The following is a 26,051-nucleotide window of genomic DNA, read 5'->3' as shown; positions in this document are numbered from 1 at the left end:
GCTTCATAATACCGTATTATATTATTTTAAAGTATTCTTCTTCTTATTATTATTCTTATTATTATTATTATACTAGCTTTACCCGCCACATGTTGCTGTGGCCAACCTTCTCTCCCTCTTTCTCTCCTTCTTTCACTCTTTCCTTCATTTCCTTTTCTTCTTTCCTTTCTTCCTTCTCTACCTGTTTACTTCCTTCCTTAGCTTTTTGCTCCCATCCTTCCTTCTCTTTATTTCTTTCCTTCCCTCCCTCTTTCTCTCCTTCTTTCTCTTCTTCCTTTGCTCCGTCTTTCCTCCCTTTTTTCTTTCCTTCTCTCCTTCCTTCTCTTCCTCTTTCCTTCCTCCTCCCTTTTTATTTTCCTTCCTCTTTCTCTCCTTTCTTTCCTCTCTATCTCTTTCCTTCCTTCCTTCGCTCTTGACTTCCAGACTTCCTTTTCTTTCTTTCTTTTCTTTCCTCCCTTTCTCTTCTTCCTTCGCTTTTTTCCCTCTCTTCCCCTTCCCAAATTCCCCTTCATTCCTTCCGACACCTTCCCTTCCCCTTCCCTTTCTTCTTTTTTTCTATCTTTCTTTCCTTTCCTCCTTCCTTCCTTTCTCCCTTCTTTCCCATCCTCCTTCTCTCTCTTTATTCCTCCTTTCCTACCTTTCTTCTTTCATATACCTTCTCAACTTCTCCTTCCTTCCTTCATACACCTTCCCTCCTTCCTTCCTTTTCTTTCCTTCCTTCCTTCCTTTCTCCCTTCTTTCCCATCCTCCTTTTCTCTCTGTATTCTTTCTTTCCTACCTTTCTTCTTTCATATACCTTCTCAACTTCCCTCCCTCCCTTTCTTCCTTCCTTCCTTTCCTTCCTTCCTTTCTCCGTTCGCACAGCATCCTGGCCCCCAGCGAGCAGGCTGCGTTCTAGAACTACAGTTCCCAGAGTGCATTGCATGTGTACTTCCTCCCCTGGGCACTGAGCATGCTCAGTTGGTTTTTGTAATTGTGAGTTTGTTGAAATGTTGTTTGGAATTTTGATTCGCGTTGTGCATACCTTGTGGGTTGAGGTATGTGCATGGCAAATTTGGTGAGTTTTTGTCGGGGGGTTTCCGCGTTTTGCCGTCCCGTTGAACACCCTTTCCATTTTTATATATATAGATTATCCTATTATGATGTTTTATATGATTATTATCCTACCATACTATATTATTATTGTGTTATTATTGTGTTACTATATATCTTAGTAACTAAGAGTCTAATCTGGAACTTTAGTTATATTATTATTCATTATTATTATCCTACCATAATAATATTGTACTATTATTATTATCCTACTATACTATATTACTATTGTGTTATTGTGTTATTGTAACATTATTGTGTTACTATGTATCTTAGTCTAAGAGAGTGGTTCTCAATCTGGGGGTCGGGATCCCTGGAGGGGTGGCGAGGGGGTGTCAGAGGGGTCGCCAAAGACCATCACAGGCAGTATTTTCTGTTGGTCATGGGAGTTCTGTGTGGGAAGTTTGGCCTAATTCTATCGTTGGTGGGCTTCTGAATGCTCTTTGGTTGTAGGTGAACTATAAATCCCAGCAACTATCAAAATGTCAAGGTCTATTTTCCTCGAACTTCACCAGTGTTCATATTTGGGCATATTGAATATTCATGCCAAGTTTGATCCAGATCCATCATTGTTTGAATCCACAGTGCTCTCTGGAGGGGAGAGCCGATCTGGTATCTGTAGGAAGGGTGTTCCACAGCCGAGGAGCCACCACTGAGAAGGCCCTGTCTCTCGTCCCCGCCAAGTGTGCTTGTGATGCCGGCGGGACCAAGATGATCTTAATGTCCTAGCTGGTTCATAGGAGGAGACCCATTCGGACAGTCACTTTGAATTGTGCCCGGTAGCAAATTGGCAGCCAGTGGAGCTGGCGCAACAGAGGAATTGTATGCTCCCTGAGTGCCGCTCATGTTAGCATCCTGGCTGCCGAGCGTTGGACCATTTGAAGCTTCAGAGTAGTCTTCAATGGCAGCCCCATGTAGAGAGCGTTGCAGTAGTCTATACAGGATGTAACCAGAGCATGGACTACCGTGGCCAAGTCAGACTTCCCAAGGTACGGGCGCAGCTGGCGCACAATTTTTAACCGTGCAAATGCTCCCCTGGTCACCGCCGAGACCCGGGCTTCCAGGCTCAGCGATGAATCCAAGACACAGATATTTGGGCAGAGTATCCCATAGGACACATCATGGGATCTGCTTTGCTGTATTCCAATTGTGCCTTGTCTTGGGGAGAAGCAACTCGAGTTGTATGATATGTGTGGGGCAGACAATAGCAGAACGCAACAGAGAGGTTGCCTTTTATCTCCTTGAAAGATACCGTAGTCACGGAGGGCAAATATTACGCAAAGCTGATTGAGAGCAAGGAGAGAGAGGAGTCAACGTTACAATGAACAGCCAGTTCTCCAAACACTGGGCTTGGCTCCAAAGGTGGAAGGAGAGCAGCTAATGCGTCCAGAAGGCTGATCTAGAGAAGAATGCTCTTTGATTGTAGGTGAACTATGAATCCCAGCAACTGCAACTCCCAAATGAAAAAAAATCACAAGTTTGCAAGCTTGGTAGTTGATTAGATGCCCTTTGACCAGTATCTGGCCACTTGGAGTGCCTCTGGTGTTACTATAAGAAGGTCCTCCATTGTGCATGTGGCAGGGCTCAGGGTGCATTGCAGCAGGTGGTCAGTGGTTTGCTCCTCTCCACACTCACATGTCGAGGATTCCACTTTGTGGCCCCATTTCTTACGGTTGGCTCTGCATCTCGTGGTGCCAGAGTGCAGTCTGTTCAGCGCCTCCCAAGTCGCCCAGTCCTCTGTGCCCAGGGGGGAGTCTCTCGATTGGTATCAGCCATTGGTTGAGGTTCTGGGTTTGAGCCTGCCACTTTTGGACTCTCGCTTGCTAAGGTGTTCCAGCGAGTGTCTCTGTAGATCTTAGAAAACTATTTCTTGATTTAAGTCGTTGACGTGCTGGCTGATACCCAAACAAGGGATGAGCTGGAGATGTCACTGCCTTGGTCCTTTCACTATTGGCTGCTACTTTCCGGCAGATGTCAGGTGGTGCAATACCATCTAAACAGTGTAATTTCTCCAGTGGTGTAGGGTGCAGACACCCCGTGATAATGTGGCATGTCTCATTAAGAGCCACATCCACTGTTTTAGCGTGGTGAGATGTGTTCCACACTGGGCATGCATACTCAGCAGCAGAGTAGCACAGCGCAAGGGCAGATGTCTTCACTGTGTCTGGTTGTGATCCCTAGGTTGTGCCAGTCATAGAATCATAGAATCAAAGAGTTGGAAGAGACCTCATGGGCCATCCAGTCCAACCCCATTCTGCCAAGAAGCAGGAATATTGCATTCAAATCACCCCTGACAGATGGCCATCCAGCCTCTGTTTAAAAGCTTCCAAAGAAGGAGCCTCCACCACACTCCGGGGCAGAGAGTTCCACTGCTGAACGGCTCTCACAGTCAGGAAGTTCTTCCTCATGTTCAGATGTAATCTCCTTTCTTGTAGTTTGAAGGAGATTCCATCTGAACATGAGGAAGAACTTCCTGACTGTGAGAGCCGTTCAGCAGTGGAACTCTCTGCCCCGGAGTGTGGTGGAGGCTCCTTCTTTCGTATGCTATTGTTTCTAGCACCCACTTTTTGCTTGATATTCAGGCAGTGCTTCTTATAGGTAAGAGCACGGTCCAGAGTGACTCCCAGGTATTTGGGTGCGCTGCAATGCTCCAGTGGGATTCCTTCCCAGGTGATCTTCAGAGCTCAGGATGCTTGTCTGTTCTTAAGGTGAAAGGCGCATGTCTGTGTTTTAGATGGGTTAGGGATCAGCTGGTTTTCCCTGTAATAGGCAGTAAGAGCACCCAGAGCTTCGGAGAGCTTCTGTTCAACCATCTCAAAGCTCCCTGCTTGAGCGGTGATGGCATGATCATCAGCATAGATGAAACTCTCCATCCCTTCTGGCAGTGGCTGGTCATTTGTGTAGATGTTGAACATTGATGGAGCAAGCCACAGATGCAGGCCGTTCTTCTGTTTCCGCCATCTGCTTCTCTGGCCCTGGAACTCAACAAAAAAGCTCCTGTTTTGTAGCAAGCGCAGGTGAGGTGGTAGTCCTTTGTGATACTATACATTTTTCTCAGGAGGAGGTGGTGGTTTACAGTATCATAAGCCGCTGACAGGTCTATGAAGACAGCTCCTGTGATCTGTTGCCTTACAAAACCATCTTCTATGTCATCCTGGGCAAACTTGGGCCCTCCAGGTGTTTTGGACTCCAACTCCCACAATTCCTAACAGCCTATCGGCTGTTAGGAATTGTGGGAGATGAAGTCCAAAACACCTGGAGGGCCCAAGTTTGCCCATGGCTGTTCTATGTGCTGAGTCAGGTTTCGGGCTGAGAGGGGAGGTATATAAATAGGGGAAATAAATAAATATTCGAAATCCATCATTGGCTTAGTAATGGCCACTTTCATTTCTTTCCTATGCCACACATATATATTTTTTTGAAGAACGGTGACTTTGCTCTGCCTAGCTTCCTGTAAACGGCAACTAGCAATGAGTCTAAAGTTTCGATTCCTCTTTCCATTAGGACCCTGCTGTCATCCAGCACAGGCCCACTTCGGAATATGCCACTCTGGACGTCTACAATCCGTTTGACAAACCCGGGGTAAGTACGTCACTCCATCGGAAAAGCCAGTTTTGATATATGTGTGAAGCAGAGAATGATAAACTACTTATTAATCTTGCAAAAAGGAATTTTAGAATCCCCGAATTGGGAGACCACAGGGCTATCCGGTCCTGAACCCTTCTGTCAGGCAGAAAGAACACAATCAAAGCCCTCCTGACAGATGGCAGTCCACTCTACTTAAAAACAGAAACTGTAAATCATAGAATCAAAGAGTTGGAAGAGACCTCATGGGCCATCCAGTCCAACCCCCTGCCAAGAAGCAGGAATTTTGCATTCAAATCACCCTTGACAGATGGCCATCCAGCCTCTGTTTAAAAGCTTCCAAAGAAGGAGCCTCCGCCACACTCTGGGGCAGAGAGTTCCACTGCTGAACGGCTCTCAGAGTCAGGAAGTTTTTCCTCATGTTCAGATGGAATCTCCTTTCTTGTAGTTTGAAGCCATTGTTCCGCGTCCTAGTCTCCAGGGAACCAGAAAACAAGCTTGCTCCCTCCTCCCTGTGGCTTCTTCTCTCATATTTATACATGGCTCTCATATCTCCTCTCAGCCTTCTCTTCTCCAGGCTAAACATGCCCAGCTCCTTAAGCCGCTCCTCATAGGGCTTGTTCTCCAGACCCTTGATGTGTTGTCAAAGGCTTTCATGGCTGGAATCACTGAGTTGCTGCAAGTTTTAAGGCCTGTATGGCGATGTTCCAGTAGCATTCTCTCGGATGTTTTGCCTGCATCTGTGGCAACTATCTTCAGAGGTTTGTTGAAGTTCAAACCAGATAAGACAGAGGTCCTCCTGATCAGTCGCGGGGCGACCAGGATATTGGTGGCAACCTGTGCTGGACAGGGTTACACTCCCTCTGAAGGCGAAGGTCTGTAGCTTGGGGGTCCTCCTGGACTCAACGCATCTTGTCTCCTGCACTGTGCTTATAATTAATCTATATATATAAGAACCTTAAGGTTGTAATTAGGCGGTCAAAAATGGCTAACCACCAGACGAAATCTCACCACATTTGCCCTGCTAATACCTCTTCCCCCAAGGTATGACCAAGAACCCTCAAAACACCAATACGCAAGAACACAAACGCACAATACCCGAAAAACACGGAGCAGGAAGGAAGGGGAGAGGAGGGAAAGAAGGAGAGAAGGAAAGGAAGATAGAGAAGGAAGGAAAGAGAGGAGGAGGGAAAGAAGGAGAGAAGGAAAGAAAGAAAGGTAGAGAAGGAAGGAAAGAGAGAAGGAAATAAAAAAGTAAAAGAAGGAAGGAAGGAGAGAAGGAACAGAAGAAGGAAGGAAGGAAGCAGACAAGGAAGGATGAAACTAAACAGCAAAGGAAGCGAGAAAAGAAACAGGTAGAGAAGGAAGAAAGAAGAGAAAGAAAAAGAGGGAAAGAAGGAAAGAGGGAGGGAAGGAAGGAGAGAGAAAAAGAGGGAGGGAAGGTTTGCCACAGCAACGCATGGCGGGTACAGCTAGTATCTATATAAATAAAAATGTAACGGTAGTTTGTGGGATTAACATAACTCAAAAACCACTGGACGAACTGGGACCAAATTTGGACACAAGACACCTACCAGGCCAACAAGTGACCACTCATAAAAACAATGAAAAAAATAGCAGAAGAGACTTAAAAAGCCAACCCCGCCCCCAAAAAATACGTTATAACGCATGCGCAAAACCACATATATACACAAGCACACATATAAACAAATACACACACATATACACATATACACAGACTGGGTCACAGCAATGCGTGGCAGGGGACAGCTAGTAATATAATATAATATCTATATAAATAAAAATGTCGGAGTGAGCTTCCGAACAATGTGTGTAGCTTGCTGTCAACCTTTGCAGCCCGAAAAACAGTTGCCTCTGTCAAATAGGAAATATAGGTACTGCTTATGTGGGGAGGCCAATTTACAACGAAAGCAGGGCCTCCCTGGAGGATCTTAATCTCCGCAATTCATAGGGAAAGATGCATTCGGACAGGTAATCTGGGCCGGGACCGTTCAGGGCTTTATAAGCCAAAGCCAGTACTTAGAATTGTGCCCGGTAGCAAACCGGCAGCCAGTGGAGCTGGCGTAACATGGAAGTTGTATGCTCCCTGTATGCCACCCCAGTTATTAACCTGGCTGCCTCTCGTTGGACTATTTGAAGCAGTCTTCAAGGGTAACCCCATGTAGAGTGTGTTGCAGTAGTCTATCCTAGATGTAACAAGAGCGTGGACCACCACCATTCTGACTTCCCAAGGTACGGGCGCAGCTGCCACACAATTTTAGTTGTGCGAAAGCACCCCTAGCCACCGCTGCAACCTGGGATTCCAGGCTCAGTGATGAGTCCAGGAAGACCCCCAAGCTGCGAACCTGGGTCTTCAAGGGGAGTGTAACCCCATCCAGCACAGGTTGTGACCCTATACCTTTTGGCCTTGCAACTGACCAGGAGGACCTCTGTCTTGTCTGGATTCAACTTCAGTTTGCTCGCTCTCATACAGACCATCACAGCAGCCAGGACTTGGACAGCCTCCTTAGCATCTGGTGGAAATGAGTGATAGAGTTAGATGTCATCTGCATACAGATGGCATCGAACTCCAAAACTCCGGATGATCTCGCCCAACGGCTTCATGTAGATGTTAAACAACATGGGGGACAATACTGAGCCCAGGACAATGGCTTTGGGGCCGAGCAGGAGTCCCCCAGCAACACCTTTGTTAATCTTATGTTTATGTTGTTTACTCTGTATGTATTGATGATGTGATTTGGAAACAGCTCTGAGTCCCCTCGGGGAGATGGAGCGGTATATAAATAGTTTTTATTATTGTTCAGGTTTGTGAACTTTTAACGACATTTCCTCTGATCCCTTTTGCAGCAGCCCGCTCCTCCGTATGAGCCCCCAGCCTCAGCTCCAACGGCTCCTCCCGTGACGCCAGCGCCTGTGTTGCAGCCAGCCAAGAAGCTCAGCCCCACGGAGCCCAGGAACTATGGCTCTTACGGCACTCAGGTAACAAGAATAATAGAAATCATCGAGTTGGAGCAGGCCCCAAGGGACATCCAGTCCAACCCCCCCCCCCCAAATCTCATTTGATTGTGAGAATGCACAATCAAAGCCCTCCCAACAGATGGCCAGCCAGCCAGAGAAGGACTCCCAGGCAGCATATTTCATGGCTGAACAGCTCTTACTGTCAGGAAGTTCTTCTTAATGTTTAGGTGGACTCTCTTTTCCTGGAGTTGAACACAGCATTATTCCGAGTGAGGTCTGACCAAAGCAAAATAAATTGGGGCCATGGCTTCCCTCAATCTCAACACGGATTCCTATCAATGTGAGCCCGAGAGCGGCAGGGAGCCCCGCCTTCACATTGGTGTGAGCTGCAGCAGAGAGTTCCGCAGTTCCCGGACCAAGCTTTTGCGGCCAACAGACGGAATGTGCCCCAGCCGCTAGCTCAAAGACCAGGAATGCCTGCAGATCCGACTAGCCTTCCCCTTCCCTTTACTTTGTATCTTTCCCCCCAATAAAGTACTTGAAACTCGCAACTTTCTATCTTTCCGCATGCTTCTTTGTATCCTTTCTTGGCTCTAACTAAGTAACACACTCATAAACCCACTTTCTGGGCTCCGGAGAGCCGTGAGCCCGCGGGAGGCGCCTCCAGGTGCCGCCCGGACCCCAAATCTGCGATCGGCGGGACCGCGGATACGGAAACCGCCATTACAAACCCCCGTATCCGCGAAAAACACCTAAGATGGCGGATCGCCGCCGTTCTAATTTTGTATTTTTCTACAACTAATTTCAAGACTAACTGTCATCTCCTTTTCTCTGTTTTGGGCTCCTTCACCCGGGAAAAAAATTAGTTTTGCTCTGAGTATTTTATCTTGCAGAGAAACAGCTGATTGTCAGTCTGGCTGGGCTTTCTGCTTCGCCGCGGCAGTACTCAATCCTCGTTGCTTCCAGCAGCCTGAGACCCACGGTGGTTGCCCCAAGAGGCCCTGGGGAGGGGGCCAGGCATGGGTCCCGGGACCCGACTGGGAGATACAGTTTTCAAAGGACATTGCCCCACATGTCACTACCAGGGAACCTTTTCTTCGGACTCTTTTGCCCTCACTGATTGACTTTCTGCCTCCTTGCCTTGGACTGTTTCCCTGCCACATTTCTGGACCTAAACCCCGGACCGGGCTTGTCAGGAAGAACAAGCAGCCTCTGCCTGCGTGTGCCTTCGCCAGGAAGATTCAAATGGAAATGAAATATCTTTATTGCCAAACATTATTGTCTTTAATAAACTTTGCTGGGTTGGGGATGGGGGATTCATTTATGGAATGTATAAAGGATATGAAGCATGATGAGATGTATAGAAATCAATCATATGAAATGTACCCTGACCCTCCTCCCCACCTTTTTTCCCCTCTGAACCTTGCCCCAAAAAGGAATGTGACCTGAGGTTACTGTCAAGAGGAAATCCTATTTCCTCAAAAGTAAATCCATATTTGCATCTGCATGGCCGCAGTTGATCTTATCTTGAGGTTCATTTTCAGAGCAGACAATGGACTGAGAGATAAGTCAACAGAAACTCCGGTAAAAGGATGATTAACTCAACCTTTGGTATTTGTGCAGTTCCTTTGTTTACAGGGCTCCCCTGTTTACAGAGTTTTGAGATCCAAATACCATCATCAGCTCCTTTTCATATTTCCTCCAGATCTCATCAACAGACCAGGAAACTCTTTTGTTTCTTCCGTCTGTCACCCCGTTGACAAACAAAGGCTCAGCAATCAGCTGGCGGACGCCTCCTGGGTATCCCGCCTCCCCTGAGCTGTCAAGCTGAGTCCCGCCTCCTGGCTGCTGATTGGACCATCTTCGGAGGCGCTAGGAAGGCTCCAATTGGCCCCCTGGAGGCGGCAGCGCTCGCTGGTTGGTCAAGGGGCGGGACATGCGGCCAAGCCTCCTCCCAGCTGTTCCAGGGCCAGCCAATCAGGGCGAAGCCAGCTGACGGAGGGTGGGCGGGAGTTTCAAACTGATTTTTCCTTTGTTCTGTATGTATAAAAATGCCGGAAAACCTCTGTACCGTATGCTTACGGTGAAATTATTCCTGTAACGCATCTGATCTCAGCTGAATCACAATAAACGCTTCGGTCACTGGATACCTCTTCAGCCTGGTGAGATTAATTCTTAAATAATTTTGCGTTTTCAATTGGCTCTCGCTGGCTGCTCACCAAGGTCAAAGACCCCATTAGCGGTCTTCAGGGATCTCCCCCGCCGGGAGGACCCCACAAAAAGAGCTCGATATCAAATGCAGCTTGAAATCGCATTTGCCTTTTTTTAATAATAATAATAATAATAATAATAATAATAATAATAATAGAAGCACAGTGGAAGCATCAAGACAGGGTACAGCATAAAATTATTATTATTATTATTATTACTTAAATAATAATAATAATAATAATAATAGTAGTAGTAGTAGTAGTAGTAGTAGAAGCCTCAAGACACAGTACAGCATAAAATTATTATTATTATATATTAGTGAAATAATAATAATAATAACAACAACAATAGAAGCACAGTGGAAGCCTCAAGACGGTACAGCATAAAATGATGATGATGATGATGATGATGATGATGATGATTTTATATTAGTGAAATAATAATAATATTAATAGAAGCACTGTGGAAGCCTCAAGACAGGTTACAGCATAAAATTATTATTATTACTATTATTATTATATTGTTATGATGTACCCTGTCTTGAGGCTTCTACTGTGCTTCTATTACTATTACTATTATTATTTCACTAATATATAATAATAATAATAATAATAATAATAGCACACAGTGGAAGCCTCAAGACAGGGTACAGCATAAAATTATTATTATTATTATACATTAGTGAAATAATAATAATAATAATAATAGAAGCACAGTGGAAGCCTCAAGACAGGGTACAGCATAAAATTATTATTATTATTATACATTAGTGAAATAATAATAATAATAATAATAATAGAAGCACAGTGGAAGCCTCAAGACAGGGTATAGCATAAAATTATTATTATTATATTAGTGCAATAATAATAATAATAATAATAATAATAATAATAGAAGCACAGTGGATCCTCAAGACAGGGTACAGCATAACATTATTATTAATAATAATAATATTATTTTATATTAATGAAATAATAATAATAATAATAGAAGCACAGTGGAAGCCTCAAGACAGGGTACAGCATAAAATTATTATTGTTGTCGTTATTATTTTACTAATATAAAATACTAAGAAATTATAATATTAACAATGACAATAATAACATATTATTATGAAATAAATAAATAAATTATTTTTATTATTGTTGTTGAACTACAGTACAATCCTCAAGGCTGCCACATCCCAGTGTTGGCTCATGTTCCAGTTGGAGTCTGCTAAATAATAATCATAATAACACTTTATTTATATTCCGTTCAGAGCAGATTACACCATTTAAACAGACACAGGCAAACATTTAGTGCCTTGTTACAATAAAATACACAGAAACACAAATACACAGACAAAGGCAAAGGCTCCTCCTTTCATTTCCGGCTCTGGAGGCGATGCTCATCTCCATTTCCAAGCCAAGGAGGTGGCATTGTCCTTAGACACCTCCTGGTCATGTGGTTGGCATGACCTCATGGAGCATCTTTTTGCCTTTTCCCTCTGAGGCAGTACCTATTGATCTACTCACATTTGCATGTTTTTGAACTGCTAAGATTACTAAGATCGTCTGCAGAGGCCCTGCTCTCGGTCCCACCGGCCTCACAAGCGCGCCTGGTGGGGACGAGGGACAGGGCCTTCTCGGTGGTGGCCCCGCGACTCTGGAACTCTCTCCCACTGGAGGTCAGAACCACCTCGTCTATCCTGACATTCAGGAAACGGGTGAAGACGTGGTTGTGGAGACAGGCTTTCGATGAATGAGACAGCACCCTAGGATTGTGGATGGAAGATGAGGTATACGACTGACCACCGTAGTTTTAAATATAGTTGTTATTTTAAATGTGTTATTGTAATTATGAACTATGATATTTTACTGATTGTATGTTTTTATGGTTGTAAACCGGGCTGAGTCCCTCTAAGAGGTGAGAAGCTCGGTATAGAAAACTTTGAAATAAATAAATAAATAAATAGGTTGGCAGGAGCTGGGTTTAAGAACAGAAGCTCACCCCGACCTACAGATTCGAATTGCCAACCTTCAGGTCAACAAGTTCAGTGGCTCAACAGTTTATTGATCTACTCACATTTACATGTTTTTGAACTGCTGGGTTGGCAGGAGCTGGTGCTAATAGCAGGAGCTCACCCCGTCCCGTGGATTCGAACTGCTGACCTTCATGTCAGCAGTTCAGCAGTACAAGGGATTAACCCATTGCATCGCCCGCGGCCTCAGAATCCCAGATCCCTTTCTCAATGAGTATTTTCAAGCCAGATGTCCCTCATCCTATATATGTGCGTTTTGTGTGTATTGCCTTTGGTTCCTCCTATCGTGTTTTCTATTAGGACTCGACAGCGGCCGCCACGGCTGAACTCTTGAAGCGCCAGGAAGAGCTGAACCGCAAAGCGGAGGAGTTGGACAGGAGGGAGCGAGAACTACAGAATGCCGCTTTGGGTGGTGGAGCAAGTACAGCGGCGAGGGCCACATTAATAATAATAATAATAATAATAATAATAAGGCATGGGCAACCCATGGTTCTAAATGATTCTAAAGTACTTACAAAACCAGTGCCGGTGCTTTGCTTCTAAAGTGTTGCTGAAGCTGGTGCTTTGCTTCTAAAGCTGTTGCTAAAGTTCTGGTGGTGAAAATTTCAGAACTCTAACAAAACTTTCAAATCTTTATTATTATTTCATTATTGGCGATTTTTATGACAGAACCGATTTTGTAAGTACTTTAGAACCATTTAGAACCATGGATTGCCCGTGCCTAATAATAATAATAATAATAATAATAATAAAGCATGAGCAATCCATGGTTCTAAATGGTTCTAAAGAACATGGCCATAAAGCCCGAAAGAACCTACAACAACCCAGTGATTCCAGCCATGAAAGCCTTCGACAATACATTATTATGATGATGTTGAAGGGTTTTGTGGCTGGAATTACTGGATTGTTGTGTTTTTACACAGTAGCAATTCCTATTGTGTCCTGTGGAGGGCAGCAGAGGGGCGCCAAGGAGCAGGCACTACAGCTAAGCAAAGGGAAATACATTCTTAAACGGATGCAATGCCCATTGTGTCCACAGGAGGGCAGCGGAGTGGCGCTAAGAAGCGGGCTCTACAGCTAAGCAATGGGAAATACATTCTTAAATGCTTGCAATGCCCATTGTGTCCACAGGAGGGCAGCGGAGTGGCGCTAAGAAGCGGGCGCTACAGCCCAGCAATGGGAAATACATTCTTAAATGCTTGCAATGCCCATTGTGTCCACAGGAGGGCAGCGGAGTGGCGCTAAGGAGCGGGCGGTACAGCCCAGCAATGGGAAATACATTCTTAAATGCTTGCAATGCCCATTGTGTCCACAGGAGGGCAGCGGAGTGGCGCTAAGGAGCGGGCGCTACAGCCCAGCAATGGGAAATACATTCTTAAATGCTTGCAATGCCCATTGTGTCCACAGGAGGGCAGCGGAGTGGCGCTAAAAAGCGGGCGCTACAGCTAAGCAATGGGAAATACATTCTTAAATGCTTGCAATGCCCATTGTGTCCACAGGAGGGCAGCGGAGTGGCGCTAAAAAGCGGGCGCTACAGCCCAGCAATGGGAAATACATTCTTAAATGCTTGCAATGCCCATTGTGTCCACAGGAGGGCAGCGGAGTGGCGCTAAAAAGCGGGCGCTACAGCTAAGCAGATCTTCTGATGTGAAGTGGCCCATTCCAGTCCATTTCAGTTCGCTGACCCCCAGAATGTCTATCTTTAGTCTTGACATCTCACCAATAACAACATCCAATTTGCCCTGGCTCATAGATCTTACATTCCAGGTTCCTATGGTGTGTTGATCTTTAGAGCATCGGATTCGTCGTTCGCCTCCAGTACCGTCGGCCGCTAGCCTTCCTTTCGGCTTTGAGCTAGCTGCGTCATCACATCTGGGGCTAGTTGAACTTATCCTCTGCTCCTCCCCAGTAGCATTTTGGCCATCTTCCGACCTGGGAGTCCCATCTTCCAACCAGATCTACTACTGTGGACAAGAGGAACATAGAAGAAATGGAGTAGCCTTCATAATTAATAAGAAATTCGCTAAAGCAGTGCTTGGATACAACCCAAAAAATGACAGAATGATCTCAATTCGAGTGCAAGGAAAGCCTTTCAACATTACAGTGATCCAAATATACGCCCCAACCACAGCTGCTGAAGAAGCAGAAGTAGATCAGTTCTATGAGGATCTGCAGGACCTACTGGATAATACACCAAAAAGAGACATTATTTTCATTACAGGAGACTGGAATGCCAAGGTGGGAAGTCAAATAACAACAGGGATCACAGGCAAGCATGGTCTGGGAGAACAAAATGAAGCGGGACGCAGGCTGATAGAATTTTGCCAGGAAAACTCGCTGTGTATAACAAACACTCTCTTCCAACAACCTAAAAGACGGCTTTATACATGGACTTCACCAGATGGTCAGCACCGAAATCAGATTGACTACATCCTTTGCAGCCAAAGGTGGCGGACATCCATCCAGTCGGTGAAAACAAGACCTGGGGCTGACTGTAGCTCAGATCACGAACTTCTTATTGCCCAATTTAGAATAAAACTAAAGAGATCAGGAAAAATACACAGACCAGTTAGATATGATCTCACTAACATTCCTAGCGAATATACAGTGGAAGTGAAGAACAGATTTGAAGGGCTAGATTTAGTAAACAGAGTCCCAGAAGAATTATGGACAGAAGTCCGCGACATTGTTCAGGAGGCGGCAACAAAGTACGTCCCAAAGAAAAAGAAAACCAAGAAGGCAAAATGGTTGTCTGCTGAGACATTGGAAGTAGCCCAAGAAAGGAGGAAAGCAAAAGGAAACAGGGATAATAAGGAGAGATATGCCCAGTTAAATGCTCAATTCCAGAGGTTAGCCAGAAGAGACAAGGAACTATTTTTAAATAAGCAATGCTTGGAAGTGGAAGAAGACAACAGAATAGGAAGGACAAGAGACCTCTTCCAGAAAATTAGAAACATTGGAGGTAAATTTCAGGCAAAAATTGGTATGATAAGAAACAAAGATGGCAGGGACCTAACAGAAGCTGAAGAGATCAAGAGAAGGTGGCGAGATTATACAGAAGATCTGTATAGGAAGGATAACAATATCGAGGATAGCTTTGACGGTGTGGTGAATGAATTAGAACCAGACATCCTGAGGAGTGAGGTTGAATGGGCCTTAAGAAGCATTGCTAACAACAAGGCAGCAGGAGACGACGGGATCCCAGCTGAACTGTTTAAAATCTTAAAAGATGATGCTGTCAAGGTGATGCATGCCATATGCCAGCAAATATGGAAAACACAAGAATGGCCATCAGACTGGAAAAAATCAACTTACATCCCCATACCAAAAAAGGGAAATGCGAAAGACTGCTCCAACTTCCGTACAGTGGCCCTTATTTCTCATGCCAGTAAGGTAATGCTCAAGATTCTGCAAGGAAGACTCCAGCAATACATGGAGCGAGAGTTGCCAGATGTTCAAGCTGGGTTTAGAAAAGGCAGAGGAACGAGAGACCAGATTGCCAATATCCGCTGGATAATGGAGAAAGGCAGGGAGTTTCAGAAAAACATCTACTTCTGCTTCATTGACTATTCTAAAGCCTTTGACTGTGTGGATCATAATAAATTGTGGCAAGTTCTTGGTGGGATGGGCATACCAAGCCACCTTGTCTCTCTCCTGAGGAATCTGTACAAGGACCAAGTGGCAACAGTAAGAACTGACCACGGAACAACAGACTGGTTCAAGATTGGGAAAGGCGTCCGGCAAGGCTGCATCCTCTCACCCAACCTTTTTAACTTGTATGCAGAACACATCATGCGATGTGCGGGGCTTGATGAATGCAAAGCTGGGGTGAAAATTGCTGGAAGAAACATTAACAACCTCAGATATGCAGATGACACCACTCTGATGGCCGAAAGCGAGGAGGAGCTGAGGAGCCTTCTAATTAAGGTGAAAGAAGAAAGCGCAAAAGCCGGGTTGCAGCTGAACGTCAAAAAAACCAAGATTATGGCAACAAGAATGATTGACAACTGGAAAATAGAGGGAGAAACCGTGGAGGCCGTGACAGACTTTGTATTTCTAGGTGCAAAGATTACTGCAGATGCAGACTGTAGCCAGGAAATCAGAAGACGCTTACTTCTTGGGAGGAGAGCAATGTCCAGTCTCGATAAAATAGTAAAGAGTAGAGACATCAGACTGGCAACAAAGATCCGCCTAGTCAAAGCCATGGTATTCCCTGTAGTAACCTACGGATGTGAGAGCTGGACCTTAGGGAAGGCTGAGCGAAGGAAGATCGATGCTTTTGAGCTGTGGTGCTGGAGGAAAGTGCTGAGAGTGCCTTGGACTGCGAGAAGATCCAACCAGTCCATTCTCCAGGAAATAAAGCCCGGCTGCTCACTGGAAGGAAGGATACTAGAGACAAAGTTGAAGTACTTTGGCCACATCATGAGGAGACAGCAAAGCCTAGAGAAAACAATTATGCTGGGGAAAGTGGAAGGCAAAAGGAAGAGGGGCCGACCTAGGGCAAGATGGATGGATGGCATCCTTGAAGTGACTGGACTGACCTTGAAGGAGCTGGGGGTGGTGACGGCCGACAGGGAGCTCTGGCGTGGGCTGGTCCACGAGGTCACGAAGAGTCGGAGACGACTGAATGAATGAACAACAACACAGCTAAGCAATGGGAAATACATTCTTAAATGATTGCAATGCCCATTGTGTCCACAGGAGGGCAGCGGAGTGGCGCTAAGGAGCGGGCGCTACAGCTAAGCAATGGGAAATACATTCTTAAATGCTTGCAATGCCCATTGTGTCCACAGGAGGGCAGCGGAGTGGAGCTAAGAAGCGGGCGCTACAGCCCAGCAATGGGAAATACATTCTTAAATGCTTGCAATGCCCATTGTGTCCACAGGAGGGCAGCGGAGTGGCGCTAAGAAGCGGGCGCTACAGCTAAGCAATGGGAAATACATTCTTAAATGCTTGCAATGCCCATTGTGTCCACAGGAGGGCAGCGGAGTGGCGCTAAGAAGCGGGCGGTACAGCCCAGCAATGGGAAATACATTCTTAAATGCTTGCAATGCCCATTGTGTCCACAGGAGGGCAGCGGAGTGGCGCTAAGGAGTGGGCGCTACAGCCCAGCAATGGGAAATACATTCTTAAATGCTTGCAATGCCCATTGTGTCCACAGGAGGGCAGCGGAGTGGCGCTAGGGAGCGGGCGCTACAGCCCAGCAATGGGAAATACATTCTTAAATGCTTGCAATGCCCATTGTGTCCACAGGAGGGCAGCGGAGTGGCGCTAAGGAGCGGGCGCTACAGCCCAGCAATGGGAAATACATTCTTAAATGCTTGCAATGCCCATTGTGTCCACAGGAGGGCAGCGGAGTGGCGCTAAAAAGCGGGCGCTACAGCCCAGCAATGGGAAATACATTCTTAAATGCTTGCAATGCCCATTGTGTCCACAGGAGGGCAGCGGAGTGGCGCTAAGGAGCGGGCGCTACAGCCCAGCAATGGGAAATACATTCTTAAATGCTTGCAATGCCCATTGTGTCCACAGGAGGGCAGCGGAGTGGCGCTAAGGAGCGGGCGCTACAGCCCAGCAATGGGAAATACATTCTTAAATGCTTGCAATGCCCATTGTGTCCACAGGAGGGCAGCGGAGTGGCGCTAAGGAGCGGGCGCTGCAGCCCAGCAATGGGAAATACATTCTTAAATGCTTGCAATGCCCATTGTGGCCACAGGAGGGCAGCGGAGTGGCGCTAAGGAGCGGGCGCTACAGCCCAGCAATGGGAAATACATTCTTAAATGCTTGCAATGCCCATTGTGTCCACAGGAGGGCAGCGGAGTGGCGCTAAGGAGCGGGCGCTACAGCCCAGCAATGGGAAATACATTCTTAAATGCTTGCAATGCCCATTGTGTCCACAGGAGGGCAGCGGAGTGGCGCTAAGGAGCGGGCGCTACAGCCCAGCAATGGGAAGTACATTCTTAAATGCTTGCAATGCCCATTGTGTCCACAGGAGGGCAGCGGAGTGGCGCTAAGGAGCGGGCGCTACAGCACAGCAATTGAAAAATACATTCTTAAACGCTTGCAATGCCCATTGTGTCCACAGGAGGGCAGCGGAGTGGCGCTAAGGAGCGGGCGCTACAGCCCAGCAATGGGAAATACATTCTTAAATGCTTGCAATGCCCATTGTGTCCACAGGAGGGCAGCGGAGTGGCGCTAAGGAGCGGGCGCTGCAGCCCAGCAATGGGAAATACATTCTTAAATGCTTGCAATGCCCATTGTGGCCACAGGAGGGCAGCGGAGTGGCGCTAAGGAGCGGGCGCTACAGCCCAGCAATGGGAAATACATTCTTAAATGCTTGCAATGCCCATTGTGTCCACAGGAGGGCAGCGGAGTGGCGCTAAGGAGCGGGCGCTACAGCCCAGCAATGGGAAATACATTCTTAAATGCTTGCAATGCCCATTGTGTCCACAGGAGGGCAGCGGAGTGGCGCTAAGGAGCGGGCGCTACAGCCCAGCAATGGGAAGTACATTCTTAAATGCTTGCAATGCCCATTGTGTCCACAGGAGGGCAGCGGAGTGGCGCTAAGGAGCGGGCGCTACAGCACAGCAATTGAAAAATACATTCTTAAACGCTTGCAATGCCCATTGTGTCCACAGGAGGGCAGCGGAGTGGCGCTAAGGAGCGGGCGCTACAGCCCAGCAATGGGAAATACATTCTTAAATGCTTGCAATGCCCATTGTGTCCACAGGAGGGCAGCGGAGTGGCGCTAAGGAGCGGGCGCTACAGCCCAGCAATGGGAAATACATTCTTAAATGCTTGCAATGCCCATTGTGTCCACAGGAGGGCAGCGGAGTGGCGCTAAGAAGCGGGCGCTACAGCCCAGCAATGGGAAATACATTCTTAAATGCTTGCAATGCCCATTGTGTCCACAGGAGGGCAGCGGAGTGGCGCTAAGGAGCGGGCGCTACAGCCCAGCAATGGGAAATACATTCTTAAATGCTTGCAATGCCCATTGTGTCCACAGGAGGGCAGCGGAGTGGCGCTAAGGAGCGGGCGCTACAGCCCAGCAATGGGAAATACATTCTTAAATGCTTGCAATGCCCATTGTGTCCACAGGAGGGCAGCGGAGTGGCGCTAAGGAGCGGGCGCTACAGCCCAGCAATGGGAAATACATTCTTAAATGCTTGCAATGCCCATTGTGTCCACAGGAGGGCAGCGGAGTGGCGCTAAGGAGCGGGCGCTACAGCCCAGCAATGGGAAATACATTCTTAAATGCTTGCAATGCCCATTGTGTCCACAGGAGGGCAGCGGAGTGGCGCTAAAAAGCGGGCGCTACAGCTAAGCAATGGGAAATACATTCTTAAATGCTTGCAATGCCCATTGTGTCCACAGGAGGGCAGCGGAGTGGCGCTAAGGAGCGGGCGCTGCAGCCCAGCAATGGGAAATACATTCTTAAATGCTTGCAATGCCCATTGTGTCCACAGGAGGGCAGCGGAGTGGCGCTAAAAAGCGGGCGCTACAGCTAAGCAATGGGAAATACATTCTTAAATGCTTGCAATGCCCATTGTGGCCACAGGAGGGCAGCGGAGTGGCGCTAAGGAGCGGGCGCTACAGCTAAGCAATGGGAAATACATTCTTAAATGCTTGCAATGCCCATTGTGTCCACAGGAGGGCAGCGGAGTGGCGCTAAGGAGCGGGCGCTACAGCCCAGCAATGGGAAATACATTCTTAAATGCTTGCAATGCCCATTGTGTCCACAGGAGGGCAGCGGAGTGGCGCTAAGGAGCGGGCGCTACAGCCCAGCAATGGGAAATACATTCTTAAATGCTTGCAATGCCCATTGTGTCCACAGGAGGGCAGCGGAGTGGCGCTAAAAAGCGGGCGCTACAGCTAAGCAATGGGAAATACATTCTTAAATGCTTGCAATGCCCATTGTGTCCACAGGAGGGCAGCGGAGTGGCGCTAAGGAGCGGGCGCTGCAGCCCAGCAATGGGAAATACATTCTTAAATGCTTGCAATGCCCATTGTGTCCACAGGAGGGCAGCGGAGTGGCGCTAAAAAGCGGGCGCTACAGCTAAGCAATGGGAAATACATTCTTAAATGCTTGCAATGCCCATTGTGGCCACAGGAGGGCAGCGGAGTGGCGCTAAGGAGCGGGCGCTACAGCCCAGCAATGGGAAATACATTCTTAAATGCTTGCAATGCCCATTGTGTCCACAGGAGGGCAGCGGAGTGGCGCTAAGGAGCGGGCGCTACAGCCCAGCAATGGGAAATACATTCTTAAATGCTTGCAATGCCCATTGTGTCCACAGGAGGGCAGCGGAGTGGCGCTAAGGAGCGGGCGCTGCAGCCCAGCAATGGGAAATACATTCTTAAATGCTTGCAATGCCCATTGTGGCCACAGGAGGGCAGCGGAGTGGCGCTAAGGAGCGGGCGCTACAGCCCAGCAATGGGAAATACATTCTTAAATGCTTGCAATGCCCATTGTGTCCACAGGAGGGCAGCGGAGTGGCGCTAAGGAGCGGGCGCTACAGCACAGCAATTGAAAAATACATTCTTAAATGCTTGCAATGCCCATTGTGTCCACAGGAGGGCAGCGGAGTGGCGCTAAGGAGCGGGCGCTACAGCCCAGCAATGGGAAATACATTCTTAAATGCTTGCAATGCCCATTGTGTCCACAGGAGGGCAGCGGAGTGGCGCTAAGGAGCGGGCGCTACAGCCCAGCAATGGGAAATACATTCTTAAACGCTTGCAATGCCCATTGTGTCCACAGCAGGGCAGCGGAGTGGCGCTAAGAAGCGGGCGCTACAGCACAGCAATTGAAAAATACATTCTTAAATGCTTGCAATGCCCATTGTGTCCACAGGAGGGCAGCGGAGTGGCGCTAAGGAGCGGGCGCTACAGCCCAGCAATGGGAAATACATTCTTAAACGCTTGCAATGCCCATTGTGTCCACAGGAGGGCAGCGGAGTGGCGCTAAGGAGCGGGCGCTACAGCACAGCAATTGAAAAATACATTCTTAAATGCTTGCAATGCCCATTGTGTCCACAGGAGGGCAGCGGAGTGGCGCTAAGGAGCGGGCGCTACAGCCCAGCAATGGGAAATACATTCTTAAATGCTTGCAATGCCCATTGTGTCCACAGGAGGGCAGCGGAGTGGCGCTAAGGAGCGGGCGCTACAGCCCAGCAATGGGAAGTACATTCTTAAATGCTTGCAATGCCCATTGTGTCCACAGGAGGGCAGCGGAGTGGCGCTAAAAAGCGGGCGCTACAGCCCAGCAATGGGAAATACATTCTTAAATGCTTGCAATGCCCATTGTGTCCACAGGAGGGCAGCGGAGTGGCGCTAAGAAGCGAGCGCTGCAGCCCAGCAATGGGAAATACATTCTTAAATGCTTGCAATGCCCATTGTGTCCACAGGAGGGCAGCGGAGTGGCGCTAAGGAGCGGGCGCTACAGCCCAGCAATGGGAAATACATTCTTAAATGCTTGCAATGCCCATTGTGTCCACAGGAGGGCAGCGGAGTGGCGCTAAGGAGCGGGCGCTACAGCACAGCAATTGAAAAATACATTCTTAAATGCTTGCAATGCCCATTGTGTCCACAGGAGGGCAGCGGAGTGGCGCTAAGGAGCGGGCGCTACAGCTAAGCAATGGGAAATACATTCTTAAATGCTTGCAATGCCCATTGTGTCCACAGGAGGGCAGCGGAGTGGCGCTAAGAAGCGGGCGGTACAGCCCAGCAATGGGAAATACATTCTTAAATGCTTGCAATGCCCATTGTGTCCACAGGAGGGCAGCGGAGTGGCGCCAAGGAGCGGGCGGTACAGCCCAGCAATGGGAAGTACATTCTTAAATGCTTGCAATGCCCATTGTGTCCACAGGAGGGCAGCGGAGTGGCGCTAAGGAGCGGGCGCTACAGCCCAGCAATGGGAAATACATTCTTAAATGCTTGCAATGCCCATTGTGTCCACAGGAGGGCAGCGGAGTGGCGCTAAGGAGCGGGCGCTACAGCCCAGCAATGGGAAATACATTCTTAAATGCTTGCAATGCCCATTGTGGCCACAGGAGGGCAGCGGAGTGGCGCTAAGGAGCGGGCGCTACAGCCCAGCAATGGGAAATACATTCTTAAATGCTTGCAATGCCCATTGTGTCCACAGGAGGGCAGCGGAGTGGCGCTAAAAAGCGGGCGCTACAGCTAAGCAATGGGAAATACATTCTTAAATGCTTGCAATGCCCATTGTGTCCACAGGAGGGCAGCGGAGTGGCGCTAAGGAGCGGGCGCTACAGCTAAGCAATGGGAAATACATTCTTAAATGCTTGCAATGCCCATTGTGTCCACAGGAGGGCAGCGGAGTGGCGCTAAGGAGCGGGCGGTACAGCCCAGCAATGGGAAGTACATTCTTAAATGCTTGCAATGCCCATTGTGTCCACAGGAGGGCAGCGGAGTGGCGCTAAGGAGCGGGCGCTACAGCCCAGCAATGGGAAATACATTCTTAAATGCTTGCAATGCCCATTGTGTCCACAGGAGGGCAGCGGAGTGGCGCTAAGGAGCGGGCGCTACAGCCCAGCAATGGGAAATACATTCTTAAATGCTTGCAATGCCCATTGTGTCCACAGGAGGGCAGCGGAGTGGCGCTAAGGAGCGGGCGCTACAGCCCAGCAATGGGAAATACATTCTTAAATGCTTGCAATGCCCATTGTGTCCACAGGAGGGCAGCGGAGTGGCGCTAAAAAGCGGGCGCTACAGCTAAGCAATGGGAAATACATTCTTAAATGCTTGCAATGCCCATTGTGTCCACAGGAGGGCAGCGGAGTGGCGCTAAGGAGCGGGCGCTACAGCCCAGCAATGGGAAATACATTCTTAAATGCTTGCAATGCCCATTGTGTCCACAGGAGGGCAGCGGAGTGGCGCTAAGAAGCGGGCGCTACAGCACAGCAATTGAAAAATACATTCTTAAATGCTTGCAATGCCCATTGTGTCCACAGGAGGGCAGCGGAGTGGCGCTAAGGAGCGGGCGCTGCAGCCCAGCAATGGGAAATACATTCTTAAATGCTTGCAATGCCCATTGTGGCCACAGGAGGGCAGCGGAGTGGCGCTAAGGAGCGGGCGCTACAGCCCAGCAATGGGAAATACATTCTTAAATGCTTGCAATGCCCATTGTGTCCACAGGAGGGCAGCGGAGTGGCGCTAAGGAGCGGGCGCTACAGCACAGCAATTGAAAAATACATTCTTAAATGCTTGCAATGCCCATTGTGTCCACAGGAGGGCAGCGGAGTGGCGCTAAGGAGCGGGCGCTACAGCCCAGCAATGGGAAATACATTCTTAAATGCTTGCAATGCCCATTGTGTCCACAGGAGGGCAGCGGAGTGGCGCTAAGGAGCGGGCGCTACAGCCCAGCAATGGGAAATACATTCTTAAATGCTTGCAATGCCCATTGTGTCCACAGGAGGGCAGCGGAGTGGCGCTAAAAAGCGGGCGCTACAGCCCAGCAATGGGAAATACATTCTTAAATGCTTGCAATGCCCATTGTGGCCACAGGAGGGCAGCGGAGTGGCGCTAAAAAGCGGGCACTACAGCCCAGCAATGGGAAATACATTCTTAAATGCTTGCAATGCCCATTGTGTCCACAGGAGGGCAGCGGAGTGGCGCTAAGGAGCGGGCGCTGCAGCCCAGCAATGGGAAATACATTCTTAAATGCTTGCAATGCCCATTGTGTCCACAGGAGGGCAGCGGAGTGGCGCTAAAAAGCGGGCGCTACAGCCCAGCAATGGGAAATACATTCTTAAATGCTTGCAATGCCCATTGTGTCCACAGGAGGGCAGCGGAGTGGCGCTAAGGAGCGGGCGCTGCAGCCCAGCAATGGGAAATACATTCTTAAATGCTTGCAATGCCCATTGTGTCCACAGGAGGGCAGCGGAGTGGCGCTAAGGAGCGGGCGCTACAGCCCAGCAATGGGAAATACATTCTTAAATGCTTGCAATGCCCATTGTGGCCACAGGAGGGCAGCGGAGTGGCGCTAAAAAGCGGGCGCTACAGCCCAGCAATGGGAAATACATTCTTAAATGCTTGCAATGCCCATTGTGTCCACAGGAGGGCAGCGGAGTGGCGCTAAAAAGCGGGCACTACAGCCCAGCAATGGGAAATACATTCTTAAATGCTTGCAATGCCCATTGTGTCCACAGGAGGGCAGCGGAGTGGCGCTAAGGAGCGGGCGCTGCAGCCCAGCAATGGGAAATACATTCTTAAATGCTTGCAATGCCCATTGTGGCCACAGGAGGGCAGCGGAGTGGCGCTAAGGAGCGGGCGCTACAGCCCAGCAATGGGAAATACATTCTTAAATGCTTGCAATGCCCATTGTGTCCACAGGAGGGCAGCGGAGTGGCGCTAAAAAGCGGGCGCTACAGCTAAGCAATGGGAAATACATTCTTAAATGCTTGCAATGCCCATTGTGTCCACAGGAGGGCAGCGGAGTGGCGCTAAGGAGCGGGCGCTACAGCCCAGCAATGGGAAATACATTCTTAAATGCTTGCAATGCCCATTGTGTCCACAGGAGGGCAGCGGAGTGGCGCTAAGGAGCGGGCGCTACAGCCCAGCAATGGGAAATACATTCTTAAATGCTTGCAATGCCCATTGTGTCCACAGGAGGGCAGCGGAGTGGCGCTAAGGAGCGGGCGCTACAGCCCAGCAATGGGAAATACATTCTTAAATGCTTGCAATGCCCATTGTGGCCACAGGAGGGCAGCGGAGTGGTACTAAGGAGCGGGCGCTACAGCCCAGCAATGGGAAATACATTCTTAACTGCTTGCAATGCCCATTGTGTCCACAGGAGGGCAGCGGAGTGGCGCTAAGAAGCGGGCGCTACAGCCCAGCAATGGGAAATACATTCTTAAATGCTCGCAATGCCCATTGTGTCCACAGGAGGGCAGCGGAGTGGCGCTAAAAAGCGGGCGCTACAGCCCAGCAATGGGAAATACATTCTTAAATGCTTGCAATGCCCATTGTGGCCACAGGAGGGCAGCGGAGTGGCGCTAAGGAGCGGGCGCTGCAGCCCAGCAATGGGAAATACATTCTTAAATGCTTGCAATGCCCATTGTGTCCACAGGAGGGCAGCGGAGTGGCGCTAAGGAGCGGGCGCTACAGCCCAGCAATGGGAAATACATTCTTAAATGCTTGCAATGCCCATTGTGTCCACAGGAGGGCAGCGGAGTGGCGCTAAAAAGCGGGCGCTACAGCCCAGCAATGGGAAATACATTCTTAAATGCTTGCAATGCCCATTGTGTCCACAGGAGGGCAGCGGAGTGGCGCTAAAAAGCGGGCACTACAGCCCAGCAATGGGAAATACATTCTTAAATGCTTGCAATGCCCATTGTGTCCACAGGAGGGCAGCGGAGTGGCGCTAAGGAGCGGGCGCTGCAGCCCAGCAATGGGAAATACATTCTTAAATGCTTGCAATGCCCATTGTGGCCACAGGAGGGCAGCGGAGTGGCGCTAAAAAGCGGGCACTACAGCCCAGCAATGGGAAATACATTCTTAAATGCTTGCAATGCCCATTGTGTCCACAGGAGGGCAGCGGAGTGGCGCTAAGGAGCGGGCGCTGCAGCCCAGCAATGGGAAATACATTCTTAAATGCTTGCAATGCCCATTGTGGCCACAGGAGGGCAGCGGAGTGGCGCTAAGGAGCGGGCGCTACAGCCCAGCAATGGGAAATACATTCTTAAATGCTTGCAATGCCCATTGTGTCCACAGGAGGGCAGCGGAGTGGCGCTAAAAAGCGGGCGCTACAGCCCAGCAATGGGAAATACATTCTTAAATGCTTGCAATGCCCATTGTGTCCACAGGAGGGCAGCGGAGTGGCGCTAAGAAGCGGGCGCTACAGCCCAGCAATGGGAAATACATTCTTAAATGCTTGCAATGCCCATTGTGTCCACAGGAGGGCAGCGGAGTGGCGCTAAGGAGCGGGCGCTACAGCCCAGCAATGGGAAATACATTCTTAAATGCTTGCAATGCCCATTGTGTCCACAGGAGGGCAGCGGAGTGGCGCTAAGGAGCGGGCGCTACAGCCCAGCAATGGGAAATACATTCTTAAATGCTTGCAATGCCCATTGTGGCCACAGGAGGGCAGCGGAGTGGTACTAAGGAGCGGGCGCTACAGCCCAGCAATGGGAAATACATTCTTAACTGCTTG

General features: G+C 48.7%; 1 protein-coding gene across 1 annotated transcript in view; it reads left to right on the top strand.

Moving 5' to 3' along the window:
- The first annotated feature begins 691 nt into the window (after positions 1 to 691).
- LOC132782438 (secretory carrier-associated membrane protein 3-like) overlaps positions 692 to 26,051 on the top strand; it is a 59,991-nt gene continuing 34,631 nt past the window's right edge. The window contains exons 1-4 of the mRNA XM_067472439.1: positions 692 to 1,037; positions 4,597 to 4,674; positions 7,546 to 7,677; positions 12,188 to 12,308. Coding sequence (XP_067328540.1) covers positions 990 to 1,037; positions 4,597 to 4,674; positions 7,546 to 7,677; positions 12,188 to 12,308 — 379 coding nt within the window. The 5' untranslated portion in view covers positions 692 to 989. The remainder of the gene's footprint in view (positions 1,038 to 4,596; positions 4,675 to 7,545; positions 7,678 to 12,187; positions 12,309 to 26,051) is intronic.

The sequence above is a fragment of the Anolis sagrei genome, chromosome 12 (genome assembly GCF_037176765.1).
Source record: "Anolis sagrei isolate rAnoSag1 chromosome 12, rAnoSag1.mat, whole genome shotgun sequence".
NCBI classification, from domain to species: Eukaryota; Metazoa; Chordata; class Lepidosauria; order Squamata; family Dactyloidae; genus Anolis; species Anolis sagrei.
The sequence above is the reverse complement of the archived record's forward strand: the minus strand, read 5'-3'. Positions and strand labels throughout refer to the sequence as shown.